The sequence below is a fragment of the Procambarus clarkii genome, chromosome 52, assembly GCF_040958095.1.
Source record: "Procambarus clarkii isolate CNS0578487 chromosome 52, FALCON_Pclarkii_2.0, whole genome shotgun sequence".
Classification (NCBI taxonomy): domain Eukaryota; kingdom Metazoa; phylum Arthropoda; class Malacostraca; order Decapoda; family Cambaridae; genus Procambarus; species Procambarus clarkii.
Window position 1 is genome coordinate 24,504,520 of NC_091201.1, and position 19,182 is coordinate 24,523,701.

General features: G+C 37.5%; 1 protein-coding gene across 6 annotated transcripts; it reads left to right on the forward strand.

Moving 5' to 3' along the window:
- Window positions 1-379: 379 nt before the first annotated feature.
- On the forward strand, window positions 380-19,055 carry LOC123763634 (transcription factor IIIA). 6 transcript variants are annotated; one of them, XM_045750878.2, is made up of 12 exons: window positions 380-818; window positions 2,444-2,582; window positions 3,070-3,168; window positions 3,299-3,703; window positions 4,170-4,592; window positions 5,490-5,602; window positions 5,881-6,048; window positions 6,442-6,608; window positions 8,073-8,184; window positions 12,295-12,414; window positions 15,329-15,431; window positions 15,828-19,055. In XM_045750878.2, exons 4-12 carry the CDS (start codon window positions 3,299-3,301, stop codon window positions 16,146-16,148), a joined length of 1,932 nt encoding a protein of 643 aa, XP_045606834.1. In that variant the 5' UTR covers window positions 380-818; window positions 2,444-2,582; window positions 3,070-3,168; the 3' UTR covers window positions 16,149-19,055. The 6 variants fall into 6 exon arrangements, with proteins under 6 accessions (XP_045606834.1, XP_045606833.1, XP_045606836.1 ...); XM_045750876.2 differs by having other exon boundaries at window positions 386-818; window positions 3,070-3,146; XM_045750877.2 differs by lacking the exon at window positions 2,444-2,582.
- Window positions 19,056-19,182: the final 127 nt, after the last annotated feature.

Below are 19,182 nucleotides of genomic sequence, written 5' to 3' on the forward strand. Positions count from 1 at the left end.
AAGATCATAATGACGAATTCCATCTAGACAAACTTTAATAATAATAAGGGTTAATCAGTGGCCGGAATGAATAATTTTTATATATAGTAGAGTGTTAGTAGTTTAGTAAGGGCTGAAGTGGGCGGAAATCTAGGTTTTCTGTGAGTAATGGTAACTGTAGTCAAGTGTTTAATAGTTCTGCCTATTGCCTATTCTGCCTATACTGCTTATTCTATTTTGCCTACCACTCCCCGAAACGCTTTGCATAATAGTGGCTTTAGGCATTGTATGTACTAGCTCTATCTATAAATCTATCAATTTTTGTAAAAACCTCTTGTATGTATGTACTTTACCCGAATAAATATTTACTTATTTATTTAGTTAGCATTGAATTGGGTGATTGGGAGAGTGTTTTCTGTGAGTGAGATATCCCCCCTGACCGCCAGGAAGCAGTGTGGGCGCCTCCCCGCTAGCAGACGTCTCTCTTACACCACTACAACACTTTCCTGTCTATCTTATCATTATACTCTTAGTTGTAAACACCAGAGAGTTTACATCCAGGTGTAACAGATGATACAACTTGGAGCCCACAGCACGCATGATTTAAAACAAAATAGGGGAAAGGCAAGGTGGACCTTCGAACACACTTTATCCGTCTTATAAACCCTGAGGAAGACAGGACGCGGAGGCAATCTTTGTGGAAACTTAAGACCTACAGGACCACCTTCCTGCTGGTTATCTTGTAGTTCCTGTTATCTGGTGGTGACGAGGTCTGTCATACCAGCCCACGAGGGCGTGTGTTCCCACCATGTCCCCTGCTCTAACACAGCTCCACACAAGTAAATTCTCAAAGCCAAGTAAAATGTGCAAATGAATCTGTTGATATAAATAATGAAATAAACAAATTTTCCTTTTTTTTTAATTGAGGGTTCTTAAGGGCTCTGTCCTCCCCCAATTTGCAAAAATTGTCAACTAACAATTCAATTGTCAAACTATCTATCATCCAGATAATGAAGTTTTCCATGGCTCTGTATCCCCCCACAAATGCAGTGCTTTATGTTTCAGTATTATAAATAACCTAGCTACACCATTGACCTGTATTTAAAACCACAAGTAATAAGAATCCAAAATAGACATGACCAAAAGTGAAACAATAACATGTAACTATATGGTAGGGAGCAACTTGACATGGTACCATATCAAGAGTATCAAAATACCACACAGCCACATACAATATACCTGGAGAGGGTGTTGAGAGTTCTTCTACTCCCCAAACCTGCCCTGAGGCTAGTAATCTTATATCTAACGTATATCTACAAAGATTTCGGTCCAATTGCTTATCTTGCAACGTGTGCCGGGTGTGTGCCGGAAGACAACGGGTACAACACTTGTGGGGTCGTGTTTTTACTGTCGGTGGGTGTTGTGCATACCGCTCTTGGTATTGTAATGTACAGGATGAGTGACACTGCACAATATGATCATTCTTTGAGACAAAATTGCCCAAAATGTAATGCATGTTAGTGGCTTTGCAAAAATGTAAGAACAACAAATGTTATTTACTCTCAAAAACCTAATGTACCTTGTAAATAAATTAAATAAGTAAATAAAAAGTAAAAAAAATATTTTTTTTATATATATTCCCATAATGACTTCACATTTACCTAACCTAGTCTAATCTAAGACATCTAAAATTACTCTAATTTGTGGGTAAAATGGTACATAGATATAACACGACTATACCAACCATTATGGGAAGTTGTGTATCACTGGTCAGCAGAGTTGGTTGGTTTGCAACTGAAAGGTTCAATTCCTGCAGTAGGATAGTATTGGTCCTGTTTCATTTCACCTGATGCCTCAGTTCACCTAATAGTAAACAGGTACAGTACCTGGAAGCTAGGCAATTGGTGTTGGTTGCACCCTGGAGAGGGTCAATAGTTTGCCTGGGGGGGGGGATGATAAGTTAAGGGGTAACATGTCAAATAATTTTCATGATAATTATCATTAAGTGAATTTATCATTAATTCTCATGTACTGTACAGTATTCCAATGTAGCCCACTTTCCAAAAATGGTGAAAATGTTTGTATAAAATACTATTAGAACAATATGGTGGTGTTAGATTTTTAGACTAAATTAACCTAAACAAACAAATGGATTGTATATTGGTATAAATATTTTTTTTGTTTTTTAAATAATAAGGTTAGGTTCTCAAAAATACTGCTACCCTGTTCTATACTAGAGATTATAGTATGCAGAGCAAGAGTTAGCTCATAAATGCATCTAATGTACCCATTTCATAGATGTAGGTTCATGGATGTTCATGTAGTTCATGGATGTAGGTCTAGTGTTCTAACCAGTACTAGTAAACTAGGTAGAGTATGAGAATAAATAACTCATTGCATCAGGGGACAGGTAGCCAGTGTACATGTACGTGTTAAGCTTACATTGAGGTCCCCCCCCCCCAAGGTTGAATTACTGATCCTGCCCAGGATGCACCCCCTCAACAAGCTGACTAACTCCCTGGGTACCTATTTGCTGCTAGGTGACAGGAAATGCACTCGACGATTTCTGTCCTGCCAGGGATCTAAACCTGGAATTCCTGATTGTGAGTAGAGAATGAACCCTCCTGTACTACCAGGATCCTAAACCCATATCCATGAGTAAATAAATTGAAAGCCCCGGGTATTTTATGTCATTTGTTTTAAAATTATTGATTACAGGGCATCACTAATATGTATAGTGTTTAAGTCTCCTACACAACTGAAAAATTCAACATATTAATTTTGTTTCTAATACCTAATTTTTTTCTCAATTATAGTTCTTTCAACAATGTATAACATAGTAAAGGCTTACAGGGGTGTGTATTGTAAATAAATATTTTAAAATAATTGTAGGATATATTGTTAGGTAAAATATTGAGTAAATTATTTTTCTCTTTCCTCAAATGCAATAAATTCATTGGTGTCTATAAATGATGTTCTGTATTTATGATGATACTCTATGCTTTGGGAATACTTTTCCTGCCATTAATCTAGTTGAATAGTTTTTTCTAATCATAAAATAAAGATACCTGTACCTTTTTTTCACCACAGGCGGCTCTTGAAATGCATGAGGATCCTGTTCCTGGAAGCACCATGTAAACACAATTTTGGAAAAATTAAGCTTGAAGGTAAAATATATGGAAAAATAAGGTTAGGTTTTAGAGGCATTGGTAAGTTCAGGGCATATTTTCAGATATTGATTAGTTACAATGTATATAAGATTATCTTATTAATGTCATGGAATATACAGTACAGTATATCTTCTGTTTCTTTTTTTTAGATGGCAGAGGATAGCAATATTAATCTGGCTAAAGATGTTAAATCTAGAGAAGATGAATCACTTCATAAAGAGGAAATTGAAGGAAGTGATAATGCAATAGACGATGAAGAAAATGAAAAATATGATATATTCAGCTGTAAAGGGATGACAGGTAATTGCGTCACCGCAGACTGTGTGGGAAATGTAGAACAAGAAAAGTGTGTGAATATTGTGAATCAAAATAAATTAGATTGCATAAACAACAGTGACAAGGTAATAAATTTAAACAACAGTGAACAAAGTGATGAAATATTGTCTGGTAATAAAGGTGTCGTAACTGTGCACGGGTGCGCTCAGGAAGGCTATGCGAAGAGTTTTTGTAGCCCTGAACGTCTTGCTGAGCATCAAACAACACACAGTTCTGAGGCGAGTACTCGGTGTTTAATATGTGGGCTTAAAGTTTTAAGATGTGTCTGTTTGCATGGTTTAAAGACATTGCTTAATTCTGAGAATTTGTAAAGGAGATGTTTAAAGTAAGGTATGTAAGGAAAGGAAAATGACCTGGTGAAATGAAAGTCAGTTTTTAGGAAGAATGTGAAAGGAAGAAATGGTTAAAGGTTAGGATGGAGTGATAGTGATAACATAAACGTATGTTCATATATACAGTAGTAAACAAGCATTCGGGTTCATTTCATTGATCTGTGTCTTAGACGTTTGGCAGCTGATTCAGCATCTTGCTGTACTTGAACTTTTTTTTTTATAATAATTCATTGTGTCAGGGGACAGGCAGCCAGAGTATGGGAGTGTATAGCAGCATATTTTTGTTAAATATGTAATTAACAGTGTGGTTGTTTTAAGGTATGAAATACATATCTTATGTTTATCTTTTCAGATAGCAAAAGAAAACAATGTAAGCATAACTATAGAAGTAGAACCTGTAGCTGTATATGAAAGTGATGAAGAGGGTGATGAATCATATTCTAAAGAGGAAACTGATACAAGTGACAGTACAAAAGAAGGAAGTGAAATTGATGAAATTAACACCTGTGATGGGATGACTGACGATTATGTCACTACAAAGGCAGTGAAAAGTATAAACCAAGAAATAGAAGTGAATAGTTGTAAGAAAAATATAATAGATTATATAGAAAGCAATGATACAGTACTAAATATTACCACCAATAAAAGACGTTTGGGTATATCCAGTGGTAATAGAGGTAGCCTGATTGTGCATGCATGTACGTATGAAGGTTGTACAAAGGCATTTTGTAGACCCAATCTCCTTGCTCAGCATCAAAGAACACACACTGGTGAGGTAAGTATCTAATATGTGGGCTTTAAGTATAGATTAGTGTACAAAGTGTTCAGGAACACAACAATTTATTCCAAACATTTCATTTACAGTAGTGTCTTTCCTGGGACAGATGTTGTTTAACTCGGTAGCTCCTCGAGCTAAGCGCTGGTCCAGCCATGCTTTGCTGACATGAATCTAGCGTAAATCAGTGTATTTAGCACCCATTGTATTAGCAAAGTTGTGAATAAACTACTGTTAAGCTTGTAGCAAGTATATTAATTATATAATATACTTCCTCTATATTCTCATTAGCTTATGTCCAGCTCCACCTTTTATGTCCAACCCGTTCTCGCAAATTCGTAAAGTCAATATTGACTTATTAACTACGTGCATAGGTGATATACTAAACATAATAGATACCCTTAAAAAAAATTCATAGAAAACACCGACCTTACCTAACCTTGTTAGTATCTTAAGATAAGCATCTTATTGCTTCGTAATTACAATTATTACTTAACCTATACCTATTATAGGTTAGGTAATAATTGTAATTACGAAGCAATAAGATGCTTATCCTAAGATACTAACAAGGTTAGGTAAGGTCGGTGTTTTCTATGAATCTTTTTAAGGGTATCTATTATGTTAAGTATGTCACCTATGCACATATTTAATAAGTCAATATTGACTTATTAAATTTGCGAGAACGGGTTGTTTATGTCTTACCTAATTCTCATTCTTTAATGCTTTATAAATTTTTCTGGACAAGGGCCTTTTCACCTCCACGAAAGTGGGAAATGAGGCTCATGATACACTCATAACCAACAACATGTATTCTTAATTTACTACATTAACAAGTAATTAACAGCTAAATTTACAAGCATGCTCATATGTAAATGCTGTATTTACTTGTGCTTTCAGCGCCCGTATGTGTGCCCTGTAGCATGGTGCTCACGGTCATATACTCGACAACAACACCTCAAGAGGCACATGGAAACGGGACACCAGGAGAAAAAGTCTGAAGAGAAGTTAAAGTAAGTTTGATTGGGTCCCGTGACTTCAGTGCATGAGCATTATACTTGTAATACTGTCTGTCTTTCAACAATTGTCCACAGTTCTGTTTGAGAGGCCCTTGTAAAATTCATATGCTGTATTTCCGATTGTCAGTGAACTGTTGTCTTTTTACGTACTGTATACAGTACTGTATTTTACACATTTTTATATTTTTACATATACTGTAATTTACTGCAATACACGGTTAATGTTGAGAGAGTAAATTAGAGTATTGATTTATTTTGTTTTTCTTTGTCAGATGTGACAAATGTGAAAAATTCTTCAGTAACGTTTACTCTTTAAAGAAGCATCACTTCCGATATCATGTGCGTAATCTGTTTAAGTGTGATAGTTGCGATCAGACCTTCAAGAACCAGCAGCATCTATATACGCACTCCTATGTGCACACGGGTATCAAACCATTCAAGTAAGTCTGATTCGAAATGAATTTTTGTTCTTGACGTTATATAATTTCATATATGTCTTGATATTTTAACAAAAACCTGGACTTTTCATATATCGCTAATACAATATTACTCCAGCACTTGTAATGTCATTTGAAAATAATATGCCATATGTATTCTTACCCATTTCAGCCTGATTTATGCTGCTATGAGGCCTTTTGCTTAGTACAAATTTACCTGATTTTACTGTGGTTATATTTATAGTGAAGAATATATAAATTTAAGTAATAAAATTCTTCTGTCAGATCATTACCTTGAAGTGCACATAAGTTGAAAAACTATTCCTGCACAATTATGAGCGAGCTGATAATTTTTAGGTACGTATTTAAAATTGGTATGTTTTTGTTGCTTATCAGATGTGACTTCCCTGGGTGTGATGTAAGATGTGAAGCTCCTAGTCGTCTTAAACGTCACAAGAGGGTTCATGAGAAAAATCGCTATTCCTGCCCTCGAGAATCCTGCGGAAAAACATTTGATGAATATAAGGACCTGCAACACCATCTTTCTGTTGGTCACCCTAGAGGTAGAACCAATAAAATTTAGCTGAAGAGAAATATTTTCCATTTACCTACCAATATAGTACTGTATTATGCTCACTGCTGATCTTAAAATTTCCTTCAGGCAATTCGCATTTTCCCCCCTCCTCTTTTACTTTAATAGCAACATAGTTGCTATTAAAGTAATAGCAACTAATTGTTTCAGTAGTAATGTACATTACTACATTATCAGTAAGTAATGTACGTAGTAATTGTTTCTACTTCTTCAGCAAATGATACAGGATAATCATTGTAGTATTTACCTTGATTTGGTATCCCCCACTTATGAAAATATACTATAGTAAATAACCTAACCTACACATGAAAAGACAGGAATGAGTTGATATTTTGGCCCATCTTGGACCATTATCAAGTTGCTAATGATCAGTTGTGACTTAATAAGGGTCCAGGACTAGCCAAAATGTTGTCACATTCCTGTCTTTTAAATGAGTTGGGATATTTAGTCTCAGCCATGTTATTGTGACTTATTCTCTGGATATCCTACAATGTTGCATTTTTACCTATTTTCTTTTCCAGCCGTATTTTGAGAAGGCTACTTCACATTGTATTGAAATTTAAAACAGTTACGGTCACTGAATTAAGTTTTATTTAAATTAGGCACTATAATCTTTATGAATATTTTGGGATTTGGGTTTGTGTATTATATATATACTCAGTATATATACAATATAAAGATTATCTGATTATTTTGTGGTGTTGTACCGAATGATGCAGAAAATGTGGGATTTATAACTTCTGATATACAAGAGCTGGCTCCTGTCCAAGTACAGGAGACTTTACTCTAAATGAGTATAAATACTGTACAAAAAAGTATATACATACTGTATACTTTCACTTGAACACTCGGAACCTCGAACTGCTGACCACACAGACATTAGCCAGCCCCTCTATCAACTGAGCCAAGAACACACCCTCTTAAAAGGATGGGTTTATATGATAAGGACATGGATCACCTAACACCTACATGCCAAAGTGGCACCCCATGGGAAGGCCTTAAGTTCCAGTTGGGCAGCTGGTTGGTGCCTTTGGAACTCTTCCTTTTAAGGGGTGTTCGTTGCTCAGTTGGTAGAGCAGCTTGCTAGTGTCTGTGTGGTTGGCAGGTCGAGGGGCTGAGTGTCCAAGTGAAAATATATGTATGTACTGTATTTGTAAACATGTATCTATATGTACAGTATTTAGAGTAAAGTCACCTGTACTTGGGCAGGTGCTTGTCCTTGTACATCAAGTTTATAAATCCTACATTTTCTGCATCATTCAGTACAACACCAAAAAATAACCAGAGAATCTTCATACACACACACACATATTAATAACATGTTAATATAGTAGCTGATGTGAATGTTTGGCATTTCTTCTTCAGTTATTTAAGTTATACTATAATATTATCATATTTAATTGTTTTATAACACATGTTTTTTCTATTTTTTCAGTGTGTGATATTTGCAGCAAATCCTTTCAAACACTCCAACAACTTAAAACACATCGATTAACGCATAAAAATGATAAAGTGCCTTATTACTGCCCTGTTGCAACGTGTGATAAGTAAGATTTTTTTCTGAATGTAATTTTTCTTATTTTGTAATGCTGGCCCTCTCAGTAGCTTCCTGAGGCTTCAGGTCTTTAGTGCCATAGAGCTTTTCATTTGAAAGGACCAATTTCTAAAGTCCCTGAGACCTACAAAGAACTATCAAGAACCAGGACCAAAATCTGGGCCTTGCTAAAAGGTGAGGGGAACATCATTAAAAATTTGACTCAAAATAGAGAAATCATTCCAGAAAGTTATTCAGACCAAATGGTCACTGCTCCTAAGAAAGAATTCAAATGTGACCATTAACTTGACCACCAGTTTAGGTGTGGCCATGAGGCCATGAGGCTCATTTTCACCCAATTTAGAGCCAGAGGTAGCTGTTTGCTTCTTTCCAGGATGCATTTGTGGTTATGGACACTGGTGGTGGTGAAGGCCGGGTCAGAACTTATTTACTATGCCCCTTCCCATTTCGGTTCAGGGTTTTTTCACCCATTGGGTGTGCAATATTTTTCATTGCTAGGCCTCTTTGCCATTTTCCCCTTAACCCTTGGACAGTGGCTATGGCAAAATGGTCATTTCTGCCTATGCACAAACAATAATTTTTTTTTAATCAGTGAATTATTAATTTGTACACAAAGTGTAAGGAAAAACACAAAAATAAGTGAATATTTATCATTTCATTGGGTTGAGGTGCTCTGAAAGGTTGTGTAGTGGCTGTGTCTGGCATCTGTCAACACACAGTGCCCGACTTTGCTGACGCTTCTTGTGTTATCCTCGGATGTTTCAATGAGTATTTATCACTTGTTTCTCTTTATTTGCAAGAGTGTGTGTGTGTTTTGAATAAATTGATAAATCCCATAATTCACATGGTGATGTTTCAATTGATGATTGGTTTACCTGATATACTCGATTACAACCAGTATAGAGTAGTGAAAAGGATATATACATAACATTCAAATGTGTTGGGGTCTGGGTGATGACATATGGCCTAATTGGTACCATATGGGCGAGAGTATAGATTGAAAGAAAGGCATAAACCACAAATGTGGCACACACACATGACTGCAGGCTCCTAGTATACGTAACCTTGAAATGATAGGAGAATTTTCTTTTTTGTGGGTCAAGATAAACTTCATGACATCCACAGAGAGCTATTATAACCTTATTTGCATCATACATGTAAAACCCAGACCATAACTGTTTAAATCGTCTTAGGACGATGACTGCATTTCCCTAATAACATTCATGACTATAACTGCATTCACCTTATAAGGTAATTATGAAATGGTAGCAAGAATTTTTCATGTGTTAAGGTAAATTCCATTACATCCACAGAGAGCTATTTTATCCTTATTTGCATCATATTTTGCTTATTTGCATGACCAGGCACTGTTCGACGACCGGGCCGCGGGGACACTAAGCCCCGGAAGCACCTCAAGGTATCATACGTGTAAAACCCATATACAGGTAGTTTGCTGAATTGAGGCTGCACTGAACAGATATATTTTGTGTAGATAAAATATATCTACACAATGTATAATATTGTGTAGTTGTATGGATAACCAAATCCATATAAAATGTCCGTTTTAATACAGTAAAAATAACATTCAAATAAAAATCCTGTTTTACATAGTAAAAGATAAATATAAAATATTGTATTGTGATGTGTGTCAAATTGGTAATTTATATTACCAAAAGGATAGATTGGAAGTTTCCTCCAATTAGACGTGTTCAGATTCGCTGTGTGATCAACACAGGGAAAGCTCTAGTTGAAAAATTAGCTGCAACATTTTTATTATACAATCTGAATTTTATTTGTAACATAAAGCAATTATTGATGAATAATAACTAAAAATCAACACATGATAACTGCATTATCATGGAGATCAACATGTGATGATAACAGCATCTTTATGGGTTAAAGGGGACACCACTTGTGCCCTACTTTTCCCACACTATGGGCAAAGTTTACTCGTCAAAATCTGAAGTTCAACCTGTCACAAGATGGATATCTACCCGCAGAACCTGACTAAATTTCACCATCATTGACATTTTCTCCCAAGTGTCTGCCTCTGAACATGTGTGATCTGTGTAGTTGTCTCTCCTTTCTATGGTAATAAATCAACTCTTGCTTGCTATTAGTGCACCACTGACTCTCTTACTTATAGTCTGCTATTATCAATAGTAATTTCCTTGATAAATGGCTGATATAGTCCACAAAATGTAGAGTGGAACTACTGTATATTGGGCACAAAAATACTGTTGATCGAGTTAGCATCAGGTCAGCCGTGTGGATATTTTTGTAGGACCCAACAGCCACATGGCCACACGGACAGATGTAAAATCAGTACCGTTTGTATAGCACTGGTTTGCGTAGGGGATGAAGATGCAAATATGGGTCTTTAGAGGCTACTCATAAGATCAGGTATAAGTCTGCAAGTCTGATGATGTATTCAAGTGGTTTAAAGTACTTTCCTGTTTTGTTTACTTCTGGAGTACATTACATTGCCTATTAATCGGGACACAACCAACACCTAGGCCGGGTTAAATGCACAATTATTAGTAAAAGAATAATCATGATATGGGGAACATTTTACTGGACTTTATATGTTGAAAATTCTCAGGGATTTTGCTCTAACAGGGCTCTTTCTAGAGGGACCAAACTATAGAGCTGCCGGTTGGATTGCCGATGCGGGGTCTGGGGCTTCCCCTTCTCCCTCCCAGGGAGTGGGGGGGGGTGTTGCTCAGGCTGCGGTGCGGCGACGTGATGACGTCTTGCTAATTGCTAGTTTTCTTCTGAGGAGTTCTGTTCACTCGTTCGGCTTCGGTAGCAGTATAGAGGTTTGTTTTGGGATGCCTACCTTTCTGGATGACAGACCCAGTCGCTGGCAGAGATAGAATGCTTCCAATCACACAGGAGTTTCTATAGGCCATTGCTCCTCCTGCCTCTCTGAGGGGGCCAGATTCTGGCTCATGGTCCCCAGTAGGCAGAATCCTTGCACTTTGATGCCAAAAAGCTATTAGTTACATATCAGCCTGGATAGCTCCGGGGAGCCTATGGGTCACACCCAGAAAATGGCGTTTCATTACATTCATCGCTGGATTTTTTTTGTGTGTATGTTTGGGGGGGGGGGGAGATTGATATGTATTTTTGTTTAGGCTAAAAATACAAGTCAAGTTTGTTGATCTTTTAATTAACAAATTATGGCATTACATAAAAAATAGCAACTGCACCTTCCTTGCTATCACTGATGCAGATGTGGTCAAAGTCAGTTTTTTGGTTCTTCTCTTCATATATGCAGCAGAGCAAGATCACAGTCTGCCTTGACCCATGCAGGCTCTCAAAAATGAAAGTATTAGTTTTAACTTGCTGAATGATCTCTCACAGCTAGCAATGGAAACTGCAATGATTAGCATTATCTGAATAGCAATGCAAAGATTGGAGAAGACATTATCATCTCCATACTGAACAATAAATTTGAGAAGGTCTTCAGGTCTTGATATTTTCCCGTTGGCTTGACTTGATCACAACATTCTGCAATCCAAAATATCTTCCCAGCACTGTATTTATACATAATAATTTATATAACCGGTTTAACAATCTGGCCATCCATGTGCTTCTCTCACATGAACATCAAAGACAGATGATACATTTGAAGAATTTTTCTTCACTATCTGAGGATGACTTGTCTGGCTTTAATACTGTTCAGTTGCACCTGCTTCAAGTGGCACTTTCTTCATGTGCTCTGCCATTTTCTGCTTGTTCTGACTTTTGGTGCCGAGTTTCCTAGAGCCTGCAAATGTCATTTAGTTCAGTGAGATGTAGTTTGTGTGTCCAGAATTTTGTGATACACACACTAAAATCACAGCTGTCCATCTCTTTCAGCTGATTTTCAAGGAACTTGGTTTTTCTGCTATATTTAATTATACTTGCCCTATGCTTCTGTGCATGGATCTTATCTGTCAGTTTCTTTGTTGGGCAGTTTAGCTTCATTAGCCTTGTGCATACCCCTGCACATATGATTGAGTAAATATATTGCCTTAGTGGCATTTTTTGCCAATATGCCTACTGCCAATTTTAGGATCCGGGGTTTCTGGAGGTCTAATAGAGTACTTGCCACCAGATATCTCCCAGACCTCCCTCGCCCTCGGCGACGCTGTGTTGCCTTGAGGAGATTGACATCTACCCGATGTCCACGTCTGCTTCATACCGGGTCTTCTGCTCCTTGCTGCTGCCTTGTCGGGTAAGACTCCCATACTGTTATTATGTTACTATTATGTTTCCTCTTGGCATAATAACTTCTTATCACCATGGGAAGGCAGCTAGGAGATCTACTGAAAAGTTGTGTCTAGAAATAGTGTGTTGAGTGTAAAAAAAATGCCCCCTTTTCTGAATCCTTGGTAGCAGTCTGTCCTTGCCCTTTGATCCCTGTCTTACCTGAGCTGTTGGGGTGGCCAAGGCTCAGTGAGGTGGTTTCTTCCTCTTCTTCAGAGACTTTTGAAACATGTCTGTATGTCAGAGTGGACACTTTCTTGGTTGGAGAGACAAAAGACATGGTATGAAAAGGTACTTGTTTCCATGTTACAAAAGTCATCCAATGCCTTACTGGAGCTCTATCCTGAGTGTATTCAGGGCCTTAAAAAGGAACTACTGAGGGGATTCTTGCAAATAAAATCTATTTGAATCACTTAGAACTGTCTCTCCTGATCCACGCATGTTGTTGGCCTATATAAACAATAGGAAAAGACTTGGTTCCTTTGAACCAAGTCAGCTCCCCCTTCCCCCTCCCGGGGAAGGGGGAGCTGCACAGACATGTGGCCCGGCACGTGTGACTTCATGCTCGTTTGCTCGTGTTTCATTTGGAGAGGTCTGTCTACTCGTTAGTCTTCTGTAGTTGTTTTAACCGGAATAGGGGGTCTGTTTTGAGGCACTTACCTTTCTGGGTGCCTGACCCTGTCGATGGCAGACATAGAATGTTCCAAACACATGTGCACTAATATAGGCCATTGCTCCTCATGCCTTTCTGAGGGGGGCCAGGTTCTGGCTCGTGGTCCCCGGTATGCCCAGAACTCCATCCACACTGACTGATGCCAAAGTCTAATAATATACAGTGGCGCCTTGATTAACAAATTTAATCCATTCTGGCACCGAGCTCGTCATGTGGAAAACTCGTCTTGCGAAACAACGGCAACACTGTCGTCGGAGGTGTCCGAGAACCAGCGGAACGCTCGTTATCAAGCGAAAGCTTGTCAGTCGAGACAAAATTTATGCGAGTGGCTTGCTTCTTAATCAAAATGCTCGTAACTGAAGTCGCTCGTCACTCGAGGTTCCACTGTACATATCAGCTCCGGGGAGCCTCCGGATCTCACCCAGAAAATGACGTTTCATTACATTCAACGCTGTTTTTTTTGGTAGGGCATGGTAAGCTATCTGACAGTCATAAAATCATGTAGTATGTTTTGTAATACTGTACTGTACTGTATTGGGGAGTGTCTGTATCGTGAAATACAGTAACTTCATTTCTTATAATTTTTTGTTAATAGGTGACTGAAGTAATTTACTTGGTGTTCACTGCTCGGGTCTGCATTTAACCTAGACTCATTAACTTACACCATTATTATTATTATTCTTGTATGTTAAGTATATCATTTCTCTTATAGTCCCCATTATACTGGTTACATTTTAATTTGTGTGTTTTAGTCATTCATTATTTAATTTATATAGTAGTTAGATTATTCCTGTACGTACGTATTCCTGAGTACGCGCAGCGTTTCCTGCCCGAAACGCTGTGCGTACTAGTGGCTTTACAAGATTGTAAATACTATGCTATGTATTCTCATAAACCCAATGTACCTTCTTGTATATAAATAAAATAAAATAAATAAATAAAATAAAATTATTTAGCATGTGCTGTAGTTGTGGCCAAGTTGGGGATGACTGAGAGACCTATGACAGTAATGAGCCTTAATCAAGGATTGTAGCAGTTGGGTGTCCCAATTATTCCTGGTCCTGAAGAGGGACTCAACGGACCTTTGGTTCTTTCATATTTTTGGGGGTTTGAACAGCTTCATTCCTTGTCTTACTTTCCACATGATTATGGTAGCCCAAGTTCGGTTGGTTCTCCAATCGAGGGGTTGAATGGTGTCCCTGGCCTACTTCAACAACCAACTAATCCATAGCCTGCTGGATTAGGGCCGACATGTGTCAGTTAGCCAGGGATCTGTTTTTTTCCAAGCTTGCTGGGTTCAGGTTCCTGGTGAACTGGTAAAAGTCCCAGTTGGTTTCGTCCCAAGTTTGGACTTGGCTAGGTCTTGTCTAGTACTCTTCGTTGGCTCTTTTTCCCTGTCTCCTTCAGCCTTGCTCCACTTACAGCTCTGCTGTTATCTCTTGGGACCAGCCCCAAGTGACTTGACAGTTGGTTGAGCAAATGTTTGGGAACCTGAATTTTGCCTGCTTGTTTTTCTCATTGGGAAGAGTTTGTCTCAGGGTTCTGTACTGGTTTCTCTGGTTCCAGTCATTTCACAGCTGCTGCATCTGTTAGGTTAGGGCCCTGGCTGCCCTTCACCGGCTGTTGCTTCATAGACTTCCTCTTTGGGCATTTCAGGGTTCGATCCTGTAGCTTCATCACTCGATATTTTTACAGGTGTATTGGCTCTGAGTTGAGGCTTTGTGAACAATGCTTGCCAGTCCTCCAAGAGTAGGTGGTTGGGCCCATTTCTTCGGCTGATGTGACTCATAGTATGGGCCACTCTCAGCGAGAAAGCTACAGGTAGCCTCCTGGGCTGTACTAGAAAGAGGAGTTTCATTATATTCAACACTGGATTTTTTGGATTGGTTTAAATAAGAGTGACAGAAAAACACACTGAACAAACCACCATTAAAACTTGCAGTTATGGGTAATGATCAGCAGATGATGTCGTACCACATACCTATGTAGGAAATTTTTCATTTCAGGATGTATATTATGTTCGAAGGTTCTGATGGATGGTCATGCAGGAGTGGTGTAGCCACTGTGGCACTGTTGTCTATGTCAAGCTATCCTAGTTGAAATTGAGTGTTCTAATTGTACAGGGAAAAGTACACCTGTGAGAATGATAAAATGAACATCCTCAAAATATTTATTGTTGTTTTCACTTTATGATTTATCTATATTTCAGATACTTCTACCAAAAACAAAATTTAAAGGCACATATTGCGGTCAAACATGACCAGTCGAAGATCTTTGAGTGTGGTGTTTGCAGCAGGCGGCTTTCCTCCAAGGTAAACATTTGCTGCTGTTCTTGTTAGTGCTCGCCCATATTAATGCTCCAGCGACTCCTTTAAGGAAACCAATGTTACATTTCCTCTCAGTTTTGAAGGTTACCAAATGAACTTGTTTTATGACTTCTCATGCTAGGGATCCACATTTATGCATCCTAGAAAATAAATGTGGAAAATCTGTATCACTCCTTTACCATTATGTTTTCCATCTATGAAACTTTGATATTTATGTCATCAAGGAAACACTTTTTGTAATTCTCAACTGTCTCTTGCCTATAAAAGTCCAAATTTTTCTTGGTACAGTATTATCTACATACAGTATATACAGTATTTAATTTTGAACATTTATTCAGTTTTATATTCAAATGTTATTAATGTGTTCTTGATATATTACAGCAAAAGTTGATGCACCACACAAAAACTCATACCCCAGGTTACAAGCGGAACTATTCTTGTACCCCAGGGAAGCCTCGCAAGCCTCGTAAAGACAAAGGTGTTCTGCGTAAAGATGTCAATCGTTATTTATCTGTGTACTATAGTGATGATGAGTCTAGAGAAACGAAGGATTTAGAAGGCAATACAAATGACAAAACTATAGAGGAACCTCAGTGTCAAACCAATCTTAATGTAAACGAAGAAATTAGTCATGTTTCTGTAGAAGAGATGAATGTAAAAAATATGTGCCAAGCAAGTATTGAAGCCACAGTAACTTCTTAACTGTTGAACTTTTGATTTACCTGAACTTTAGTTTATATTAATAATTTTTTTTTAATTTATATAAAAAATCAAAGGGAAAGGAGTACGACCTCTGGCTGGAAGAAGGGGGACCCATAGCCTCGGAGGAAACCACACATAACGCATTAGAGGGAATGTAGGTCCCCTCCAATACAGTTTCTGTGTGCTTTTCTCCTAATAATTGTATGTTAAATGTATATTAATAATTGTATGTAAAATAATTCCTTGTTAAATGTTTTACACCTGCTATGTTGTGTATATGGTATAGTTGTGTACAGTATAGTCATTTGAGCAGTACTGGGATATTAGTGTAACAAGCAGATAGATTATTTTATTTATTCAGTACTGAGGCAATTCATATTATGTATGTAAATAGTTCAAAAATATTTTTAATTGTATATATATTTTTTGTTGTCATTTTCAAGATGAGCATGAAAGTTGTAGCAGAAATTTCGCAGAATTTTGGGAGCAAGTGATTTCAAATATAGTGCCTAATCTATTACCTGTGAGTCAGAATATGTATCTGTCAGAGCAACAATATGAGTAATGTGCCAGATAAATTACCAAAAATACTAAGTACAGTATCTAAAATGGCCAGATTCCTACAATTTTGGTTGAATATTTTATCATACTGTTAAATTTTTTCCAGATAAACGATTAAAAGGAGCCAAAGTTTCAAATATTATTATTTTTAGATGTGGCATTGGCAATCAGGTAGCTGATTAGTTTTCTTATTGGGTCTTTCCCCTAAAGACTACAGGGTGTCCACAAATTATTCTCCCCCAATTATCACCTACATTTTGACTTGTTAATTAAAGATAGTCACACCACTTCCTATTACTTTAGGTAATATTTTACGATTTTACAACTTCTGAAACATGTAAAAATATAAACGCTTTCATATATTAAAGCATCTATGTAAGTAATGTCCAGTATTTCTATGGTGTTAAACAATATCATCTAAATATGTGCTCATCATCAATCATCGTAAATTATCACCCATTAATCACCACCACCTTGTTTCTGCACATGCATGTGATGAGGAGGCACTTGTTGGTATAGGATAGGTATAATGTGTTAAAGATGTTATGAGAAAAAGTGGGTCCTTTATAATACCTTCCCCACTCAATAGCATCATAGGGAAAAATAGTACAAGTATAATTTTTAAAATAGCAGCAGCCATATCTCAGCACTTTTGTAGATTAAGTGTAAAATACAGCTTGTGAATTGCTGCAAATAAAATTCCTTTCATTCCTTACTAGCAAATTGCTTTTACTCATTCTGCTTACTATGTGTACAGTGTTTGCATACCGCATTACTTAACAAGCTCACTCTCCATATCTGCCCATCATTCACATCTGCCATCTTCCCTCCCTGCAGTTTTAATATAAAGTATATTTTATTCTTTCTATCTCTGTGGAGTCCCTTGGCAGCTCCATGAAGCTATCACAAAACTGTCAGTAGTTTCAAAGCGTTATACGACAAAGAGTGCTGGGAAGACGGGACACCACGAGTGTACCTCTCATCTTGTAACTACACTTAGGTAATTACACTAATATTGCGCCATACTAAATGTCATATCAATTGTGAGAATTCTTGCTTATCCTACTGGGGACCAGAGCCAGAACCTTGACCCCCTCACATAGGTACAAGAAGCAAGTGACAGCTCGCTACTCTACCAACACAGCGTTAGACAAATGAAGGCTTTGTGAAAAATGAAGCCTCAATTGCTGAACAACTCAGCAAATGAAGCACACAGTACACACAAATAAAGTACAATCAAGATTAGATGGATGAATAAAATATTGAATGTTATATATATTAATGTAAAATATATAGTCATAAAATATAACGAACAGATAAAAGTTTATGAAAAGTTTGAAATAAGTGACATTTGAGCAGACCCATCAATGTAAGCATAGTGCTCATGAGGCTGTAAATTATCTTTTAAGGACTTTATAGTTTCAAGTATTATTGCTTTAAGGAGTACAGGGTTTTCCTTGCTCTTTTTGCTGCTGGGCATGTAAGAGACTTGTATTTTATGGTACAGATATAATGAAATATCATTAATGAGTACGTTGCATCTAATAGGAATATTCAGTTTGATGAAATTGGGCACACTTCATCTCAACCAGTTTGCATACAGGTAGCTCGCTAGTGCATTGGCAACACATTCCCTACCTACAAAAAGCACTAGTCAGTTTATCTCTTAAGTAGTACCAGTGATGTCGAATCTCTCATGACCCTCCAGGAGGCCTGGTCGACGACCGGGCTGCGGGGACGCTAAGCCCCGGAAGCACCTCAAGGTAACCCTGACACAGAAGATTGTGTTGAGCTGTTCAATTCTTCCACATATAGTTGGAAGTTTCAGCTCCTCCCTCACATTGATGATGCTTTTGCATCTCCAAGAATTAACCTTTTGGCTTCATTTTAAATTTTTCTAAAGCTTTCAGCTGAGTGTTTGGTCGATTTATAAGGTGTATGGCATGTTAGTCAACTAGGGATCTAATGAACATCATGTAGAACATTCTGGCATATTAAACATTAATACCAATGTACTTTCCAAAGAGTGTATTTAGAGGTTTTAGTCTTTCATTAAGCCTAAGCTGTAGTTCATTTACAATATCAATGTTAATATTCACATCCAAAGTATTTGTGTTGCCAGCAGTTTTCAATGCACTTTTTCATTGACTTTTAAAAACAAAGGAAGTTTTTTTTTGGGGGGAAACTGACTGTAACCGAAATAGTTATGTACGATTCGATCTGATGCTTCTGCATTTACCGGCACTCTGCAACCTAACCTCAGGGTTCTCCTTGTCATGATGCTGTCATACCATACATCAACCATTGCTGTATCCATTTACATCAAATATACATCTCGTTACCATAGTGTGTGTTTATTGTCCAACATGAAGAACGTTACAATAACTTGCATATACACTCTGACCTGGGCCTCCAAATTCCTGGAACTCAATATTTATATTAAAATGTAAAGTACATTACCAGTAGCACAAGC

Excerpts from the sequence above, each read along its gene's own strand:
- LOC123763634 (XM_045750878.2), top strand. The coding sequence starts at position 3,299 with ATGGCAGAGGATAGCAATATTAATCTGGCTAAAGATGTTAAATCTAGA. Across the intron at positions 3,704-4,169 it reads AAACAACACACAGTTCTGAG|ATAGCAAAAGAAAACAATGT; the intron begins GCGAGTACTCGG and ends TTATCTTTTCAG. Across the intron at positions 6,609-8,072 it reads TTCTGTTGGTCACCCTAGAG|TGTGTGATATTTGCAGCAAA; the intron begins GTAGAACCAATA and ends CTATTTTTTCAG.